Raw genomic sequence first — 21,215 nt, 5'->3', positions numbered from 1 at the left:
CTCAGTAACCAATTATATATTAACCTTAATTTGTGGATTGACAGAGCAGGAAACAAGATTCGTCTTCTCTGGAATTACGGGGCCAGAGCAAAACCTTTAAAGGGGTGTGCATGGCCAAGCGTTTTATTATGCAAATTCAAATCCTAATAGATAGCCTACTACAATTTGCACTGTCCTAACAAATTGCAAATGCTTATGCTTAAATTAAAATTACATCACCAAACGTTGCAATTGGGGTTTCTCACTATAGCATTTATTTTCTGCATATTGCATTTTTGTTAGTTTATGGTTCACTAATTTCATAGCTGAAACATTAACTTCCTCTCCCACATAGATCAATTGTTGCCGTCTAATTTGGTTTCCTTGTTGAGATTGCGGCTGCTACAAACACCGCGCTCACTGCAGAGCCGGATGACGTCAAGCTCCACCTCTGTGGACATAATGGGCGGAGTTACGTTTAGCTGTAGGGTCAGGGTGTTGTTGAAACGTCTAGCTTCACCCATTTACGTCCAGTGAGGGGGAGCTGGACGTCAAGCTCCACCCAGGCGAAATCAAAACGTCATTTGAGAATGTCCATGGTCTATCGTAGTGCTTAGCTTATTATATTTGAAATATAACTCGGTGCAAATAATACAATAAATACTTTAATGACACGGCATTTTATTAACATGAATCAAAACGTGTGCAGACCATTGACTGTAAAAAAAGGATTAAGTTAGACACGTTTAATTGTGTAGAAATCAACGCTCTTTGTGCACCACCTTTAATATATGATAGGTTGCGCTGTTGTGCAGCTAATCGGGTATTGAGCTTGTCTCTCCACCGTTATGTAGCCTAGAAAATGTCAGAATGAACATGTATGAACAAATATGTTATGTTCGCACAATTCGCTTAATTAAACTCAAAAATCCTTTAATAATATGACGGATACAACGCCATTGCAAAATAAAAGTAGGTTATTTTATGTAGCTAAACGTAGCCAGTGTTTTATATTGTCGTTTAATACTAAATTGCTACAGCAATAATAATTCTTGATCAGTCAGATAAGATATGGTCACTGTTGTCGCAGCGATACAGCTGTTAGTGTATTTTATGTTTACTCTTCCTGTTTTTCACTGTGTGCGTAAAAACGCGCAATAACTCGCTCATGACAGCCGACCACTCCTAGAAAGTTTGGGGCGGAGAGTCACAGTAATCTAAGTTGAAGCATCAAGACAGTTGCACATTTCTCAGATTTTTTGAGTTCTTCAAAAGTGGAAAATGTCGGGAGTCGCCTCTACCCTGGCCAAGAAGAGAGCGCAGGCTGCAGGGTTTGGAACGAACGCCAATGCCACTAAATACCTCAACCAGGACTTTGAGGCGCTCAGGAGCCAGTGTCTCGGCAGAAGAACCCTGTTCTCAGACCCGTCTTTCCCAGCCGCATCCGAATCCTTGGGCTTTAAAGAACTCGGACCAAACACGTCCAAAACCAGAGGAATAGTATGGAAAAGACCCGGGGTATGACTTCAGTATGATAAGTTTTAATATGGAGGGCATCGTTTGTGCGTTGTTGGTTAAACCAGAATTGCATTTCCAAAATTCGTATTAGTTGCATTTATGTAAAAACTGTTTCACTTCGAACGAGAGTTTTCGTACGTCGTGTATTTGCATTCTCTGCGCTGTTTTTAATATTAGTAGGCTATGTGCATCAGACTGACGTCTTTGCTGTTGGGTCTCGATTTTTATTTAGGGTCGCGTCATCTGCGTTGAGTTTTAAAGCGGTACCAAAACAGTTCTCAAAACAGTTCTCTCAACTGTGGAGACCAGTGTGGGGATTATAGGCTACCCAGCTAGCACAACTATTTTTTCAGAACGTATCGCTAATATTCATTTGAAGTTATGAAAACGTTATCTCTGAATGTTCCCTGGACGTTCAAAACGTTATTGTGCGAACATTTTGAGACCAGATAACTTTGAACATACAGATAACTTTTAATGTTATTGTAAGCACATCGTTTAGTGGCAAAAGTCTTAAACGGCTTATCACAAAATAGCCAATTTTTTTGTCACATATTGTTTTATGTAAATCTGTAATGTTTTGCCTATGCCACGTCTGATAATGAGTGTTTGCTATGGTTCGCAAGCATTTGATTAACTTTTGTAGTTAAACACATTTGAAAGCCATGTTAAAACTTTTAGGCCCTACTCATATTTTATGACTTCTTATGACCAGACCAAAATAATTCCCACAATGCATTATGTTGATTATATTCCATTTAGTTCCATTGTTCACCAGATTGTCGAATTAATGCAGAACAGATGTACTGTAAGAAAATCGTTTTAAGGACAATCAACTTGAATGTTTAAGTAATTTCAACTTAAATGACATTAAACTGACTTGAGTTGAATCTTGTATATATATATATAACTTAAAATAGTTGAAAATTGCTTGACTCATTTTGATGAGTTAAAGCAACGTAAAAACATATGTTGTCATAACTTATTGATCATATTTTTTTTTACAGTGTACCATTTTAATCATTAAATGCATTTTATTTATTGCCTTACACGGACCCCACCCCAATATGAAATGTAAATAAATACAGTCTTACTGTTTTGTGTCTATATGCCCTCCTTTTCACTTTTATTACAAATGATTCATTAATGCAAAAACTTTGTCATGCTATTACAATAATAATATTAATTGCATACTATGTTCTGCGTTTCAAATATGGCTGTTTTGGTGTTTTTTGCAGGAGCTGTGCTCGAAACCAGAGTTTATCGTAGGTGGAGCGACACGAACGGATATCTGTCAAGGAGCCTTAGGTAAAAGGAAAATTAATTTTAAGCTTCTGTGTGCTAATCCTCCATGTTTGTCTAAATGTCTAACCTTTTCAATATACAAACCGTGCCTTTAGGTCAACAAAACAGCACACTGAGGAACATATCTCTTCTCGCCCTCCTTATCTTAATTCTTTAAACATAGGAAACCTGCAAGTCAATTATATTAAACGTTTTTAAGTACCTTAACCAGTAATTCAGCATATTGTTCATTCTACTCTGTAAAAAAAGGCAACCTAAAATGTGCTTCATGCGGTAATACTATTGCGTTATTTGTTATAAAAGGTAATACATTTTTTACACTATTTCTTGCAATGGAAAGTAAAAAATAAGTTACTTTTGTGCAACTTTTTGGGGTTGGGGTAACTCATTACAAGTAATGTGCGTTACGTTATCAGGTAGTAACTAGTAAAGCATTACTTTTAAATTTACAACAAAATATTTGAGTTACTTTTTCAAATTAGTACTTTTTTGTTGCATTTACTCATCTCACTTGGACAGTATTGATTCAGTATTCCTCAAAATGAATTAAAACAGTGAAAAGCAATCTCAGAATATTAGGCAAACGTAGCGCATTACTTCCCATAAAAAGTACGCATTTAGTTACTTTTTTAGGTATTAACGTGATATTGAAACTCATTACTTTTAAAAGTAACTTTCCCCAATATTTTTCACCATCATCTGACTGGGACTCTCTCCTTGTTTAGCTTAAAGATATTTTTACATAGGAAGTAGTGTTTTGTGCTCTGGACCTGTATTTAACATAGTTTGCATGCAACAACAAATAGGCTGTATTACAAAAATGTGCTTTATAGTGTGTCATAAGTGCATTTACACATCGAAATCATGTGTTGCGCACCTGCATGTTACATTTTTGAAACCCGTTTCAAAAGTTTGCCATTGTCGTGTAAAAGAATGGCCAAAACACATACAAAGTTTTATGTTTTTGTTGAAAACGGTGTTTTGTAAACGGCCCCTCACTTTACTCATTATTTGAAAAAAGGTTGATTGCGTAATACTAAATGCTTGTAAATCCGGTGAAGCACGTTAATTCTACAACGGTTAATTGTGAACTTGAAAAGCAAACACTCACACACACTCCTAGGGCGGGTCAGTGTTTGAAGGATGCTTTTAACCTAGAGCTCATACCATTGTTATTATTGATAACTAAGACTTGTTTTTACTTACTGAAATAAAGCTGAAACAAAATAAAATACAAATATTAGATGCAAAAAATTTAGAAATTTTGCCTTCACAACTAACCGAAAGAAAAAGAAGTTGTAAACAAAAACTAAAATAAGTGAATAATAAAATAAAAAATAAAAAATGCAATACATTACATGAAAATATAAAAATAAAAGCTCATTTTTAAATATTAAATAAATAGGGTAACAATTTACAATGAGGTTTAATTTGTTAACATTATGAGCAATACATTTGCTACAGTATTTATTAATCTTTGTTAAAGTTAGTTATTAAAAATACAGCTGTTCATCGTTTGTTCATGTTAGTTCACAGTGCGTTAATTAATGTTAACAAATACAACTTTTGATTTTAATATTGTATTAGTTCATGTTGAAATTAACATTAACTAAGATTAATAAATTCTGTTCATTCTTAGTTCATGCTAACTATAGTTAACTAATGAAACCATATTGTGTTACATAAGTGTGTTATTTAAGTGTTACTGTTAACATTATAACAGTATATAAACAATCCTAAAATAACACTGGAGGCTCATACCATTTAGCTTCACACTGCTAACTTTAGTAACATCACTCTCTGCTTCTATACTTTCTTTTGCCTCAATCCTTCCTGTGTTATGTGACTGAATAACTGAGCCAAACACATAATGCAAACCACACGAACGTAGAAACTAGCCGGCGGGATTTCGATCAGTTGTTAAAGGTTGCAGTTAAAGAGAGGAAAACATGGCTGTATTTATCCTGTAAAGTCTTAACGTGATACATGTGTCAGTCTGCAGGAAAAGCAGCCTATTGTCTTTTATGGAGTCTCTGCATTTTCTACATGCATCTGCTTTTTCAGACTTGGCAGCTCACCACTTGCGTGACATGAAAACCACAATAGCTGTTCCGATTCGATCACGAGTTTAAGTGCCTTGAAATGTGTCTGTTCTTGTTTGTCTGCAGGCATTTGAATGTGATTAAGGTTGCATTTCAAATGCAAATCATATTCCATATCTGTATAATACTGAGTAAGTGAATACAGGACTCTTTGTGGCATGTTTAAACTCCAGACTCTGCAGAGCAGTTGTAGGCATACAGTAACAGTCTCACTTCCTGTCTCTTAGGTAACTGCTGGCTGCTAGCGGCTATTGCTTCCCTGACCCTGAACGAAGACGTTCTGGCCCGAGTGGTGCCCAGCGGACAGAACTTTGATGACAATTATGCTGGAATCTTTCATTTCCAGGTATCTGCCGTGTTTCCCCATGCATTGGTGTTCATGTTACAATATAAAATCATTAGCATGCTAATGAACAATAGGTTCTGGAGTGATTTGTTGCTTATTGCATATAATTGTATTAATATGCAAAATATATTACACTAAAATACTATGGTGGTGTAGTGATAATACTATTACATTTTTTATATACAATTTTTTTTAAACATTTTTATACATTTTATAGTATATCATGGAAACTATATTCATTTACCATTATGTTTATGTGCTACTCAAAAAAACATGTTATTACTATGGAAGCTTGTTTTCGCCATGGAATTAAAAAAATAACAAGATGATTGTGACCTTTTTTCTCACAATTGCGACTTTAAATCTCGCAATTCTGACTTCTTTCTCGCCATGCTGACTTTTTTTCCCTCGCAATTATGAGTTAATGTCTTGCAACTTTTCCAAGAATTGTGAGATATAGGGTAAAAGTGTTTATATCTCACAATTCTGACTTTATAACTCACACAACTGCTAGTTTATATTAAGCAATTCTGAGGGGGAAAAAAGTCAGAATTGTGAGATAAAAAGTTTTTTGTTTTTTAATCAGTGGTGGAAACAAGCTTTTATTACCATTACCCGAATAAACATAATAATACTAGTAAATGTTATGGTGAACAAACCACAGTAACAAGATAGGTAAAAAAATAAAAAATAATAATAGTACTAGAATATATTATTAGTAATAGTACTATATTTATTAAAATAGTTACTGTTCTTCTGAACTTTCTATTCATCAATAAATCCTTTTTATCTCAGATTCCACAAAAATATTAAGCAGCACAACTGTTTTCAACATTGATAATAATCATAAATGATTCACCAAATCATCATATTAGAATGATTTCTGAAGGATCATGTGACACTGAAGACTGGAGTAGTGATGCTGAAAATTCAACTTTGATCACAGGAATTAATTACATTTTAAAATACGTTCCAATAGAAAGCAGTTATTTTATAAACGCAGCCTTGGTGAACGTTTGAATGGTAGTGTATATTGTAATACCATAGTACATGACAAAAAAAATAGTAATAGCAAATTATATGTCTAAAAACCAAGATAATACATAGTTCATGTCCAAAAGTATGGTAATGTATGGTAATACTATACTGGTGTCCAGAAAAGCACTTTTTGGTGCATTTTCTTATTGCTTTTAATGCAGAGTTTGACTCTAAATTTGTATATGGGTGTATTTGCAGTTTAATAACACACATCTTGAGATGGAACAGATAAATCTGAGACTGCACCTTGTACCTTTAGTTCTGGCAGTTTGGTGAATGGGTGGATGTTGTCATTGACGATCGGCTGCCAGTGAAAGACGGTGCGCTGGTGTTTGTTCACTCCGCCGAGGGAAATGAGTTCTGGAGCGCCCTGCTGGAGAAGGCCTATGCGAAGTTAGTGTTTGTGCATGTTGTTTCTTGTGTTTTTGTGTTTGGGAGGGCATTAATTACAGCAGTTAAGTTAGAACTGACTGAACCAGAAAGCCAGCTTATTTGTGGAGCTTGCAGGAAACAGGATAATCAAGTGTTTTCTTTGGAGTTGTCAATTGATTTTACTATTTTTGTTGTTGTTGTAATTATGGTAACACATTCAATTTTAATAAATTCAATTTGTAATATTTCAATATATAAATGTGAAAAAAATCACATAATGTTTTGTATTATTTAATTTAAAAAAAAATCTATTAATATATTTAATACATTTGCCTTATAGACGATTCTATGCAAATTGATTCTCCACTTCAGACATTGTGGACCATCGAGAAAAAAAGGGTGTAACCGAAAAGTCTAGTCCCAAAAAATGTGGTTGTTGAACTTTGCCTACAAGCACAGAAAGCTTTAACCACCACAGGTGTATTCCTGGAATAAGGGTGTGACTGCCCTTATTAAAGGTGCTCTAAGCGATGTCACACGTTTTTTAGGCAAAAACTTTTTTTGTCACATACAGCAAGCATATCCTCACTATCCGCTAGCTGCCTGTCCCCTGAACACACTGTAAAAAAACACGGTCTCACCCCAGGCTCCACAAACAGCAACAAAACCAAACTGGGCTAACCCACACCACGAAACATAACAAACTCTTCCAGCCAATAACCCACAAGAGGATTCGGGGGGCGGGGTTTGGGGGGTTAGTGCGCGGATGAGGAGGAGGGAGGGTCTAGCTAGCCTCCGTTTTGTTTGACAATATTTTGAACGTCAACAAGAAGTGACATCACCCGACATCGCTTAGAGCACCTTTAAAAAATAAAATAGGCAAAAAAATGTAAATGCTTCAGAGTTTATGACTGGATCATTATTGCAGTGATTATTACTGTATGTTTCTAGCATGTTAAATGTTAAACGGTTCTTCTAACCCTAACTGATAGAGTGTGTAGCTTTTCATTTCTTAAACAACCTTGTTGGAAGAAACATCATGGCCATATTCCAGGATGATAATGCCAATATTCATCAGGCTCAGATTGTGAAAGAATGGTTTAGAGGAGCATGAACAATCATTCTCACACATGAATTGGCATCTATGAGTCTCTGGACAAAAGATTTATGCACCTATTGATTGAAACATCACAACATTTATTTCCATCAGGAGTAAATTTCCATTTATCGTTGCCAGCTGGAGATGTAATGTCAACACCTGTTGTTTGTTGCAATTTTCGTGTAAAATTGCCTACTAATTTTGGAACTATGGGAATGGCCCCGCCCACAAGCGCTGATGTCATGCATGAGCATTTCTGATAGGGATGAAATTGAGTTCTGCAGTGATGACGTATTTTTGTACGCCAAACCTGTAAGTTCGCATCACCCTAGTTCTGTCGACAAAAACCCAATACCATTCTTCTATTTTCTTTTGGATTATTGCAGAAAACAAGCTATGCATCAAACCAAAGTTTATGATTCTAGCACGTTTGTTCATCATTACGATAAACTTCACAAATGAGCACAACTTTATGAATTTTGAAGCCTAAATACAATTGGCAGAAATAAAAAGTTGAATGTAGACTATAAACGAAATACACTAGTCGCATGACTTCAAAGTCACAATCACTAAGCTTCGACGACTCTTTCATTCTTTATTTAAGAATAATTTTCCCTGAAACTTTTAGTTAACATATAGACATAACAAGGCTGTGAAAGCGAATTAGTGAGTAGTTTAGTTTATTTGTTAGCTGTGAAGACGTTTAATGTCTCTGATAACCTCTGTAGTCCCATTTAGCTTCTTGTTAGAAACGACCTTTTTTTAAGACAAGAAAAATCTTTTAAAAATTCACACAATTAATTATTTTAAGTTGTAGAATTAAACGTGAAAATATCTTGAGCTTGTGTTCATCAAACCTTATTTCAGGCATTTAACCATTAAAAAAACAAAAAAATCAAACAATTAACTTCAGGATGATGAAGCCAGAAGTGCTAAAATGCTGATTTGTTTCTATGAATTGGCCCTAAAATCTTACTATAGTATCAAACATGTTGTTTAATAGGATTTAGTTTCTTTTTTAACGAGACTGTCTCATAGGACTTAAATAGTTTCTGAAACGAAGGTCAAAGACATGTGCGCACATGTCGCTTCATAACTCTAACAGCGAGTTTTATGGTTTCTGGCAGGGTGAACGGCTGTTATGAAGCCCTGTCTGGAGGATCCACCAGTGAGGGTTTTGAGGATTTCACTGGAGGCATCGCTGAGAACTACGACCTGAGTAAAGTTCCTCCCAACATGTTTCAGATCATCCAGAAAGCCCTGGAATCTGGAGCTTTGCTGGGCTGCTCCATCGATGTGAGATTCCTCTGCCTGCACTCATGACACTCTAAATTACAAACGTTTTATGTAAATCTGTGTGGGTTCGTAGTTTATTGGGCATCAAATCTAATAATTATTTACAGAACAAATTTTACTAGAATAATGACACTAAGGCATGTATGTTTACACCTGTTATTAAGATGCGTTTTCGTCGATCGAATCACAAGTGGACGACACTAAATACAGGTGTAAACGGGGTCTAAAACTTTTTGAGCTTGTCCACTTTCAACCACTTAGATGAAGTTAAAACGCATTAGACCGGGATGCTTTCGTAGTGTAAATGCTTAGCTATGTGGTCGGATGCATTTGAACAGCCACAAAAGACCGTCTACTCTCCGCCTACTGAACTAGCGTTAAACATTGTGGCAAGTGCGCAAGCCAGCCGGGATTTAAACTTTGTCGATTTAAGACCCAAGTTTGGTTTGAAGATGAAAAACGTAAAGCACAATGTTCTCTCACCATTCCTGATTTCTAACACACACTCACTGTGTTCGCTGTTCGGTGTCGACTTGCGTCTGTCAGAGCAGAAATGAAAGCTGCTTCTCTCTGCATGTTTATCCATTGTCTCCGGTCACGTTGATATGTACATTTTTTTCAAGACAGATGTTGTTGAAAGTGGACAAAACCTATTAAAACACTAGATCTAAACAGGAATGTGTCTCCCTCGTCTACTTGTGATCCAATCGACCAAAACACATCTTAATACCAGGTGTAAACAGGGCCTAAAAAGTTTAAAAGCCTTTGACCTGAATTTGGAAATAAATTTTAGGTCATAAGCGCCGCACTTTGTCAGATATCCCTGTTTAATGTTTATTTCTATGATGTAGATCACTAGTGCTTCTGATTCAGAAGCCGTCACCCGTCAGAAGCTTGTGAAAGGCCACGCCTACTCGCTCACAGGGGCGACAGAGGTATGGATAAAGTTATTGCCAAGCCCTTTTTTAATGACAGAGTTATAACATTTTGTCATTAGAGTACATGCTGTTTTGCTTTAGGTGAACTATCGTGGCCGCAAGGAGAAGCTGGTCCGAATGCGCAACCCTTGGGGGCAGGTGGAGTGGACCGGAGCCTGGAGTGACAGGTACAGTTTGATTACCGCCAGAACCAGAGATACGACATAAGTTCATCGGTATACTAATATAATTCACTACACGTAACTAAAATAGCAGTTATTCAGAAAGTATAAGGGTTGGCAACCGTGCAGTGTTGATAAACTTGACTGTTGAAAATGGTTAGAAATGATGGGTTTTTTGACTTCGTCAGCAATAACAAAAATTGCGCATCATAAAAAGAATGAACTGATTTTAATTTAAACAAAAGTTGTTTTTTTCGCTTTTTTTTTTTTTTGGCCTGACTATATAGCTTTTATTTATCAAGTACAAGAGACAGACATGAGGAGACTTCCACAATAACAAAATTCTCTTGCGAGCAATACGAGAGGTGAAGGCAATTACGTTATTTTGAATGGTTGTGGTTCGGAGGTCATCCTGGGGTTTGCCGAAAATAGTGATATGTGGGGTTGGAGATAAAGTTATGCCTAATATATCTGAAATTGTTTTAAAGAATAGTCTCCAGAATTCAGACAACTTGGGGCATGCCCAAAACATGTGGGTAAGATTGCATGGAGCCTGCGTGCATAAACATACTGTTTAATATATATTTGCAAGATGACAGTTGTCAAATTTTACGCATGAATTAGTTTGTAAAATCTTTTATGCAAACGTTTTCACAAACAAATCATGATTCATAAATAACTTTCCCAGCCAACATTTCCATGTGGGCCTTTGAAGGGCTGTCATTTGGGCTCTGCATGGGCAACGCAAATAGGGCCCAGAAAAATTTGTCCACGGCTCCAAATGGGCCCTATGTATGTTAGCCCATAGGGGCCATGATTGGACCATAGTGGGCTCTAAATGGGGCCCATTTAGATGTTCCTTGTATGCGCTCACTTGGGTCCCAAATGGGTGCTAATAATGGGGCCAAGGTGGGCTACACACAAAAACCTTATGGGGGCCACATGGGTGATCACCCTGGACCCACAAATGGCCCCATTATGTTTTTGTTTTTTTTGTTTAACCACAATGGGTGAAAATTAGGCCTCATTTATTAATTTCTTTTAGGATTCCCTGGGTTACAGCTAATTACAGAGTAGCTAACAAGAGACAGGTGGAGGTTATTCATTGTCACACACAAGGGTAACTATGGTAACAAACAAAGGCAGCAATGGAAACAAAGAAAACACAAACGAATCACAAGGGTTGAAACCCTTTTCACTGGACCTTTTCAAACTGTTCTGGCAATTTACCATTAAGGGAAGTTCAAACATTACCAGTAAATTACCGGTAAACTTAAGCGCTTCTCCTCATGCGGACGAATGAAGACAATGGCGCAGCTTTTAAAGATATTTTCCCATGACTGACATCACAGAATTTACCGGTATTCTGGTGCTGATGTGTGAATGGTCTCTTAACGGTAAAAAGCCAGAACGCTGTTGCTTGTGTGAACAGCATATTTGTGTATTTACCTGTAAAGTCATTCTGGTAATTTTATGGTAATTTACCGGGATTGCTGTGGGAAAGGGTCTACTGAAACAAGAGAGTATAAAAATACACTTCAAAATAAAAGTCCGACAACACAAAACCGGGTAAACGAGACGAGGAATTGTTACAGATAATTGTTGAATATTTGGTTTAATTTTGAACTTTGTGGTGCATCAATTTTTTAAACATTTTTATCAGCTAAAATGACATGCTATTTAGACTAAACTTAATGAATGTGACAATGAAATACTGACTAAAAACACTGATCTCCATGAGATCATTAACATATAACCATCCTTTGTTAAACAAACCCTTTGTTGACCGCCCTTGTTAAACAACAGTGTGAATTATTACAGCATTCGGAAGTTAGTCATTCATAACAGAGGTCAATTTCATAGAGAAGTCTTAAAGGTACAGTGCAAAAAACCTGACTATTTACATGAGTATTTGTGTTGCAAGAAATCTTGGCTGTGGAAAGAAGTATAGAATATGGCCTATGTTGAAATCATAGTTTTATGGAGTTCTTTGGAACTTATTTGGAGACGATAGCATCAAACATCATCATTAAACATCTACATCAAACACTGAACTACTGATGGTTATCTGAAGTGTTTATTTCTTCTTTCCTTTAGTTCATCTGAATGGAACAGTGTTGCGGCTTCAGAGCGACCTAACGTCAACGCTGAGGATGGTGAATTCTGGTGCGTTTACAATCTAACGTTCATTTACAACTACAATATAGGATATTAAAAAATGTCCATACATTATAGTAAAAATACGTAAAACATGTTTTCTCTATTTGTTTAGGATGTCATTCTCAGAATTCCTAAGCCATTTCTCTCGTATAGAGATCTGCACTCTGACCCCGGACACCATCACCAGCGATTCGGTAAAACACTGGGCTGTGACTAACCACGACGGCACTTGGAGGAAAGGCTCCACCGCCGGGGGCTGCAGAAACAACGCTTGTGAGCCACAAAAGAACAGCAAACACACTATAAAGCATCATGAATCAGATTCAGATTTCAGTGCAAACAAAATGATTCACATGGACAAAGTTTGATTGGTTTGGTTTGTTTAATTATATTGCTGATGGCTGCATCCATTCATTGCTCAGACACATTCTGGATGAATCCTCAGTTTGTGATTAAGCTGGAAGATGACAATCCAGACGATAATGAGGTGGACTGCAGTTTCGTTGTGGGTCTGATCCAGAAGAACCGGCGCCGCCTGAGGAAAATGGGAGAGGACATGCACACAATCGGCTTTGCTATTTATGAGGTGGGTGGAGATACAAAGAGCAGTCTAAACATTGTGTTTATGATGGATGGAGAGGAAAGGACCACATGTACTTCAATAGAACTCCCAGATTACATTTGAACAATATCAAATCAATGTTTTTTTGTTTGTTTCCACAGTTACCTCCTCAGGTAAGCATTAAACTACAAAGAGGGGTTGTGACTTTTTCCTTGACCAATCATATCTGAGAATTCACATCCCAAAGGCTCGCTGATTGGCCTTTGTCTCCATCAGTTTCAGGGTCAGCGGGACGTGCACCTCGATAAGAACTTCTTCCTGACGCACGGACAGAAAGCTCGCTCTGAGACTTTCATTAACTTGAGGGAGGTCTGCACGCGCTTCAAATTGCCTCCAGGAGAATACCTAGTTGTGCCTTCCACCTTCGAACCCAACCTGGATGGAGACTTTTGCCTGCGCGTCTTTTCTGAAAGACAGACTGAAACACTGTAATGTATCACATCTGTGGGAGGTTTCCTTACTTAAAGGCACAACATGTAAGATTTTTGGGGTACTATTTTAATGCGCAAATGCACTTAGGGCGTGTCCGAATCCACTTTTGCTAGTTTAACGTCGGGAAAAATGGTTGGCGTGCCCGGCGCATGCTCTAAAAGGGTTGTCCCTATTCTCTTAATGAGTAATGGGTGTGTTTTGGGCGTAATATGCAATCAGAGTCTACTCACCCATTCCCTTCAAAAGCCAATTGTGCTCGCATCATGTTGAAGTGCTGTTTACATGCCTGAATTTGAAAGCGGAAAAAATGAACGCTTCTCTAGCGAAGAAACGGATCTGCTCAAGGTTAAAGCACACAAGCAGACCATCTAAAGGACAAAGTGTACACGCGTTGTCGACCCACCTATAGGCTCATATTACTAACACGCTCTTTGTAAAATAAAAAATATTGCGCCATTAACTTTAGACCAGGTTTCAATCGGTCAATGGCGCAGTCTATTTCAGTTGCCTCAAAATAGCAATGCGCCAACAATGTGCCTGAACACCTCGTTTTCAGACCAGCACGCCCATTGGTGCAGAAATGGGCGCAAATGCATTTGCTATTAAAACAACGTGGCACAGGACATGAAAATGATAACTGCGTCGGGCTGAAACTAACAAAAAACAAACAAAACTAACAAAAAACACTTGCGTCGCGCTTGGCGCCGCATTTTGCCAGGTGTGTGATAGGGCCCATAAACCATTTGAACGATGTTTTAATGTTTCAGATAATGTTTAAATCCAGAGAAATCTGCAATTTTTTTGCTGATTTCTTTCCATCGGCTGTGGAGGTGAAGACGACAACTCCCATGATTCAACACACATTCACGACGTCATCATGCTATGCCATAATTGTTCTTTGAATAAGCAAACTCTAGTGGCGAATCTTACATACTGTGCCTTTAATGCCAGTATGCAAACTGAATGTTTTTTTATTTCAAATACTTGGTTCTGAATTTATTTGATTGGAAAATCTTATGTTTTTTCCTAGAATATGTGATGACCCTGTGGATGCTGAATTACCTAATGTAAGTAACTCAACAGACAGCTCTCAAATAATATAATGTAACACTCTCAAAACTCAACAGCATCACATTAGCTATGCTTCCTTACAAAGTTGCTAATACAGTTCATGCGGAAAATTGGACTACCACATAAAACATTTGGGAATAAGGTACCGTTTCTATCCCATGTGTTAAAGAGAACAGAATCGTCACTTCTAGGGAGTCCAGTTATTCAGGCACATGATCTGTTGAGTCACATGTTTTTTGTTGCCCATCAAAGAATTGATTCGGTAAATGTGCTTCCATCGTAGTTTATGAAAGTTTTCTTATCGGATAAATATTTTTTTTTATCTGCTTCAATACGTACATACATTTTTTATTCACATTTTAAGATTTCCATCCAGCCTTTTTTATGCAATATCCTTAAATTTGCACAAATGGATGAAAACAAGATACTTGCTGTTCAAATATTTTCCACAGCCTGTCACATGTTTATTTCTATTACTAGTAGAAATGTTGAAAATTATTACTAGTAAATTTTAATTTTAATTTAATAATTAATATTGAATAGTAACAATAATAAATGAATAGATAATAACAACAATAATAAGTATCAATGAATTAAAAATAATCATTAAGCAATATTAATATTTTGAGTTGTAATCAACATTTTGACACAAATGTTGCTGATAAATCGTATTGAACTTGGAACTTTCCTTTAAAATGTGCTTCTTCATGTTTTCAGGAGACTGTCTCAGACGCTGAAGTTGAATCTGGATTCAGAACCATGTTCGTAAAACTCGCTGGAGCTGTAAGTGGAGACGACTTGTTATGCAGTAAACATTTATATATTCTGAAAAGCAGATCAACTGAATCATACTTCTCTCGGTAGGACATGGAAATCTCAGCCTCAGAGCTCATGACTATCTTAAACAGAATCATTGCAAAACGTAAGTACTTCCCCATCCTTTAGTTTACACTTGAGATCTAAAGAGGAGTCTAAGGAGCTGTGCGTTGTTTTGTAGGAACTGACATAAAGACAAGCGGCTTCAGTATGGAGACGTGTCGTGTCATGGTGAACCTCATGGATGTATCCTCTCAGCTGCTACTGCTTCCATTTTTATGTTTTTGTTAAAGTGACATGTGTGCTTGAGTCAGGAATTACAAGAATTTGATGTGTTGTTGTATTGTAAATTTCCCTTAACCGTATCTCAGGACAGTGGGAATGGAAAACTGGGTCTGGGAGAGTTTGCTACTCTGTGGAAGAAAGTGCAGAGATACCTTGTAAGAGATCCCAAAACCCAGAATCCTATAACATGATTAACCATTTAACATTATTTTGAAAATGTTGTCTTATTTAAAAATCCCCCCAGGCAATTTACAAGAAGAATGACATGGATGGTTCAGGAACTATATGCACTCCAGAGCTGCGTATAGCACTGAAAGAGGCCGGTAAGTCAAGCCAGACTCAGATAATCACACACATACAAGCAAGAATCTCATTTTGGGGGTGTATTTTAATATTCATTGCTTGTGTTTTATTTCCTCTCCTAGGTTTCTGTCTGAATAACGCTATATTTCAGCTGCTAGTAGCACGTTACGCTGAGACAGACATGACCCTTGACTTTGATAACTTTGTGGCCTGCCTCATGCGTCTGGAGATGATGTTCGGTAAGTTCCTTGAGTGTTCGTTTAACAAATATCTTGGAGTGAACACATTTAATCAAATTTAGGTTTAAAGGTAGGGTAGGTCATTTTTGGAGTGGCCAGCAATAGCAAGCTAGCTTTGAAAGGATAAGATCCCACTCACCCAAAGCCACACCTCCTTAAAAGCACATGAACACATATAATATTAATGAACATAAACAGCTTAAAGAGTTCTGACCTGTACCACCTGACTGCTGCAGGTACATTTCGGCGTTGATAGTGTTGCAATAAATTTGAGCATGGCCGTCGGAAGCAAAAAAAATGTGGGTGGGTCATTCTCCAGATTTTTTTTTTTTTTACTGGAGTAGATTAGGGGTGTTCCCGAAGCCAAATACCTTATCTAAAATATCTATGCAATAATGAGTGAAGTGAATGAGTGAGAGTAAAAATGAAACGAGCGCAAATCCGTCTATGCGTGCATCTCTCAGAAATCACAGCTTGGCAAGAGTAATATCAAATCAAATAGGATATTGTATATTATTGTATGTATATTTAAATGATTTAAGCTTTGTTCAATATACAGGCTACTCGAATGAATGGAATAAGCACAGCACGATCACAAATCAAACAGCGCGTTAATTGCCGTCTCTGCGCGTCTCCGTCTCTAAGCAACCAGCTCTAATAGCCTATAATCAACTAAGATTCATATACATTCATTACTACTTGATGTGTCTATTTAAATGTTTTAAACTTCGTATGATGTCCCATAGGAACCTGAGACTCGCGCTTAGGACAGCACATGAGCATTGGCTCGTCTAGCCTGAAAAGTAAGGGTTTGTAATAAGTGGAAATCAACACTGTAGCTAAAATGCCGAATGGAGTTTAATTTATTAGGGCATTCCTCAAGTGGAATGGATTTGACTGACAAGCGATCAGTGTTGGGCAAGTTACTTTAAAAAAGTAATTAGTTACAGTTACTAGTTACTTATTTCAAAAAGTAGCTAAATTAGTTAGGCTACTCATTTACAAATAATTAAAGTAACTAGTTACTTCAGAAAGTAACTATTGCATTACTTTCAAGTAGCCTACATTTTTAAATGCTCAAAAGTGACCTCCACCCCTCTTTAACGAAACTTAAAATACATGTGCATGTTCAATTATTTGTGATAAATCTGAATATTATAATGAAATGGACACTTAATACAATACATTATTAACAGAAACAATGTACACACATCTAAACTATTTTAATGTTGCTGTGGGACAAAGTGGAACTAGCCTCCAAACAAATTCCATGTCTGTAGATATTATGTTTATATAGTGGATCGATACAAATAACTAGGGGTGTAACAATATATCGTGCCACAATTTATCGCAATACAAAAATGCAACAATACGTATCGTGGATAGTGACAATATGTATCGTGAATAGTTAAAAAAAAAAAATTACTGTGAGAAAAAAATTCAAGTTTTCAGAGTTTTAGTGTCAGTACTACATTAAACTACAATATATAATGTTGAATATAATGTATAATGATGCAATGGGGGAATATTTGTGGGTCCTGATAATACCAAATGTCTTATGTTACCTGACCAGTAAAAAGTGTCCAACATTATTTGAAATATATCTAGTCAGTGTAAAAGTGCAAGAATATTCGTCTAAAATAATTCTGTATTTTCAGGTTCAGAATCATGAATATTTTTATTCTGGTGTCACCATTGTCCTTGGGTTAAAAGCACAGAGTCCAAGCCTATTCATTTAAACCCACAATGTAATATCAAAGTTAGCATTTTAATCAACAGTATATTTTTTGTTAACCTTTTACCATATGTCTTGGAGTATCACAATAATATCGTATCGTGAGTTCAGTATCGTGATATGTATCGAATCGTGACACGAGGGTATCGTTACACCCCTACAAATAACACAATAGATGTTTTGGAACTTATGATATTTATTGCCCCTCAACAGGCCACAACTGGGCAAAATTAAGTTATGCTTGTTAAGCACTATATACCAAAAAGAAATAACAAATATATACACTATGTAGTGCAAATAAAATGAAACAAAACATAATTAGTTTATTACTTTATTACTAAATAAAGTATTCCAGGCATTAGAAAAATATCAGCCTACACATGCGTTTTATATTTAATATGAGGGAAATACACATGCGTAACGACCGGACAAAACATCTTTAACTTTTAGGTGGCAAAATATTTTTTTGTATAATTCTCTCAGTTACACTGCGCAAACCAAAAGTAATACTACCCACCGGATGAAGAAGGGCTGGCTCTCCACAGAACATAAAATATTCTGTGTTCGCATTTATGAGGAAAAAAATAAATGTTACAGACATGACAGATCTCCATTACGGACGTGACCGCGCTGGGAAAGCGGCACTAAAAGACTGCTTTAAAACTTTCACAGAAAGCACAAAGCCTTTCTATAAAGTAAATTTCGTTTTGTATTAATTGTATCTTAATTTTAATCAATGTTTCATCAACCAATTACCTGGATTTAATAAATAAGAAGTAAATATAGCAGACAATAATTACAACACGGAGGCGCCGGCGCGTGAACTTGAGCTCGTCTCATGAACCGAAACTCAGCTTATCCTAGGCTATAAGGTAGCCCTACTTGCCTCACAGACCTGAAAAAAGATATATCTATAGAAAGCTTTTAAACAGAACAATTCAAAACGAAAGAAAACAGACTTCTCTCTGCTTATGTAATCCGTTTGAAATGTGCATTTCTCTCTGGCGCATTCACTACTGCAAAGATCGCAGTAAGCATCGTCAACTTCATCTTTGCAGCCGACACACAAAAAAACACTTGTTTATTAATAAACAATTAAAATGTCTCCTTGCTATATTCGACATATTCATAATCATTACTTTTGCCGGTTCTTTGTGAGAGCTTTTCGGTGCTTTATTGGCAGCGCCACCCATACATGTTACATGAACGTGTCACCACCGCATCACCACACCCCAAAAGATTCAAGGTTTGTATCAAATTGTGCGTCAAAAATCGTGATACGAACCGAATCGTGGGTTTAGTGTATCGTTACACAGCCCTATCAAATATCTAACGCGCCGCATTTTTTTGGCGGTAAGGCGTTATTGACATGGGAAGAGTAATCAATTAGATCACTGCAAGCGACTGAAAAGTAAGCAAAAATATGCGCTGAATTAGAGACAGTAGCCTAAAGGTGAGTGGGTCCAATATCATTGGTCTTAAAAAGTGGGTGGGTCTTGTCCCACCCATATACAATGGTTCCGACGCCCATGAATTTGAGTCACGAACCGTTCCGAGTGTAACATCACGGGTTTCCATCTCTTCTAATTTACAGTAGTTATGTTGTGAACGCAGCATAAGCAGGTAGTCTCGGGTTCGTTTCCTCGGGGCGCTCCCAGGTCCACATTAATGCGAGCCGTGCCCCTGTTTCGAACTCGGACAGTGTAAAAACGCCTTTAGTTTGCGTGCTTATGATTTCACTGCATTTACGGCCAGCAAAGCAAAAATCGAATAGTATTTTCATTTTTCGAATAATAATTATAGATCGAATATTCGAATATTCTACTATTCATGCACACCCCTAATATGTACATGTTTTAATATTTAGACTACTTCTGTTATTGATTGCTGACAGGATGTGAAGAGAGTTTCAGCTATGCAGGATAACAAATGAATAAATTGCCTACCCTGCCTTTAACAGATTTGACCCTAAAATCTGCATAGAAAATATCTGCAGATTCTGTCTAGGCATTTGATGTTGGGTCAGCGCCCCCTGTAGGGCTGGATATGCAGAGGTTTTGTAGGTCTCTGATCTGATCATTTTGAATGTGTCTCTCATTTCTAGGCGTGTTCAAAAAGCTGGATGCCCACAAAAGTGGCTTCATTGAGCTGGACTTTCAACAGGTTTGTCACGCTATAACATTTTATTAAAATGTAAATATTTAAATAAATACGTATTTTAACACATTTTCTATATTTTTTAGTGGCTGAACTTTACCATGATTTAGATGACTCACCAACAGACCACATCACTCAAGAATGAATTATTAAGATTACGTGTGTTAAACTTAGATAGGAATTTACTTTTATTTTTTAAATTGTCTATTGCACTTTTGACCAGTCTTACTTCCAGATTTTGCATGATTTTATTGTTTGACATTGTCACACTATTTTCGTTTACAAATGGAAGCATTGTTGAACCAGGAGAATCTTAACCACTGTGTAATAAAACTGTGTGCATTATTATGTTATCCCCCCCCCCCCCCCCCCCCTCTAAAGTACATTATTAAACACTTTTGAAACTGTACGAACTCGTATTTTTGTACATGAATGGAAGTTACTAAAGAAACGCTTCCGGTCCCTTTAAAGCTCTTCGCAGAAGGCGTAGTACATTTGATGTCTCAGCTGTCATTCATTCGCTAGTCCCGCCCTCATAGGCGTGGCCGTGCACTGCGGTACTCTGATTGTTGTCTCATCTGCACGGATCCGTTCATCATTCTCTACTGTCCGTTATTTTAAAACGAACCCGCTAGGCTGATAACCATTACGACAACTAAACGGTGGTAAGTTTTGATTAACTTTATCGTGTTAACTATATGGGATATCCGTCTGTTAATATAAAACCTCTGCCCTATATTTCTAGCAAGTGACGAAACTATTTTCTTATTGCTTATTTTTTAAATTTCTACCGGTGATTGTGAATCGATATTAATAATTGTAAACAGAGGGGTCACATTTAGGATGCGCGTTTTTTTTTATAATTAGTTCATTAGGTCTCTCTCTCTCTCTCTCTCTCTCTCTCTCTCTCTCTCTCTCTCTCTCTCTCTCTCTCTCTCTCTCTCTCTCTCTATATATATATATATATATATATATATATATATATACATATATATTATGAACTAATTTACAACAACAAATACAAACTGATAGCACTATAAAAAGTAGCATGAGTGAATATGTGGTGAATATTTGCAGCTGTTTTTGAGGGTGTGTTCATTCATCATCTAAAACAAACACTAGAATGCTGATGCTCAGTCTGGCCTATTGATTTCACATCACTAAGTCAGCTGACATTGTATCAGTAGCCAGACCTGTTTACATTCCACATGATCTGCCCTATTGCACCCCGAAAAAATCCA

At 36.9% G+C, this 21,215-nt stretch overlaps 1 protein-coding gene across 1 annotated transcript; it reads left to right on the top strand.

Annotated features, from left to right (window-relative positions):
* The first annotated feature begins 1,145 nt into the window (after window positions 1–1,145).
* capn2b (calpain 2, (m/II) large subunit b) lies at window positions 1,146–20,383 on the top strand. Its single transcript, XM_077226779.1, has 21 exons — window positions 1,146–1,497; window positions 2,736–2,805; window positions 5,132–5,250; window positions 6,548–6,681; window positions 8,887–9,055; window positions 9,907–9,990; window positions 10,075–10,160; window positions 12,252–12,320; window positions 12,427–12,587; window positions 12,737–12,900; window positions 13,038–13,049; window positions 13,153–13,364; window positions 14,399–14,435; window positions 15,157–15,222; window positions 15,304–15,361; window positions 15,437–15,501; window positions 15,627–15,695; window positions 15,785–15,863; window positions 15,966–16,082; window positions 19,922–19,980; window positions 20,061–20,383. The coding sequence occupies exons 1-21, from the start codon at window positions 1,261–1,263 to the stop codon at window positions 20,082–20,084; spliced, it is 2,091 nt and encodes a 696-aa protein (XP_077082894.1). The 5' UTR covers window positions 1,146–1,260; the 3' UTR covers window positions 20,085–20,383.
* The last annotated feature ends 832 nt before the right edge of the window (window positions 20,384–21,215 follow it).

This window comes from Siphateles boraxobius, unplaced genomic scaffold, assembly GCF_051911475.1.
Source record: "Siphateles boraxobius isolate OS27281-9 unplaced genomic scaffold, OSU_SipBor_1 13, whole genome shotgun sequence".
Classification (NCBI taxonomy): domain Eukaryota; kingdom Metazoa; phylum Chordata; class Actinopteri; order Cypriniformes; family Leuciscidae; genus Siphateles; species Siphateles boraxobius.
This window is presented reverse-complemented; position numbering and strand designations above follow the sequence as displayed.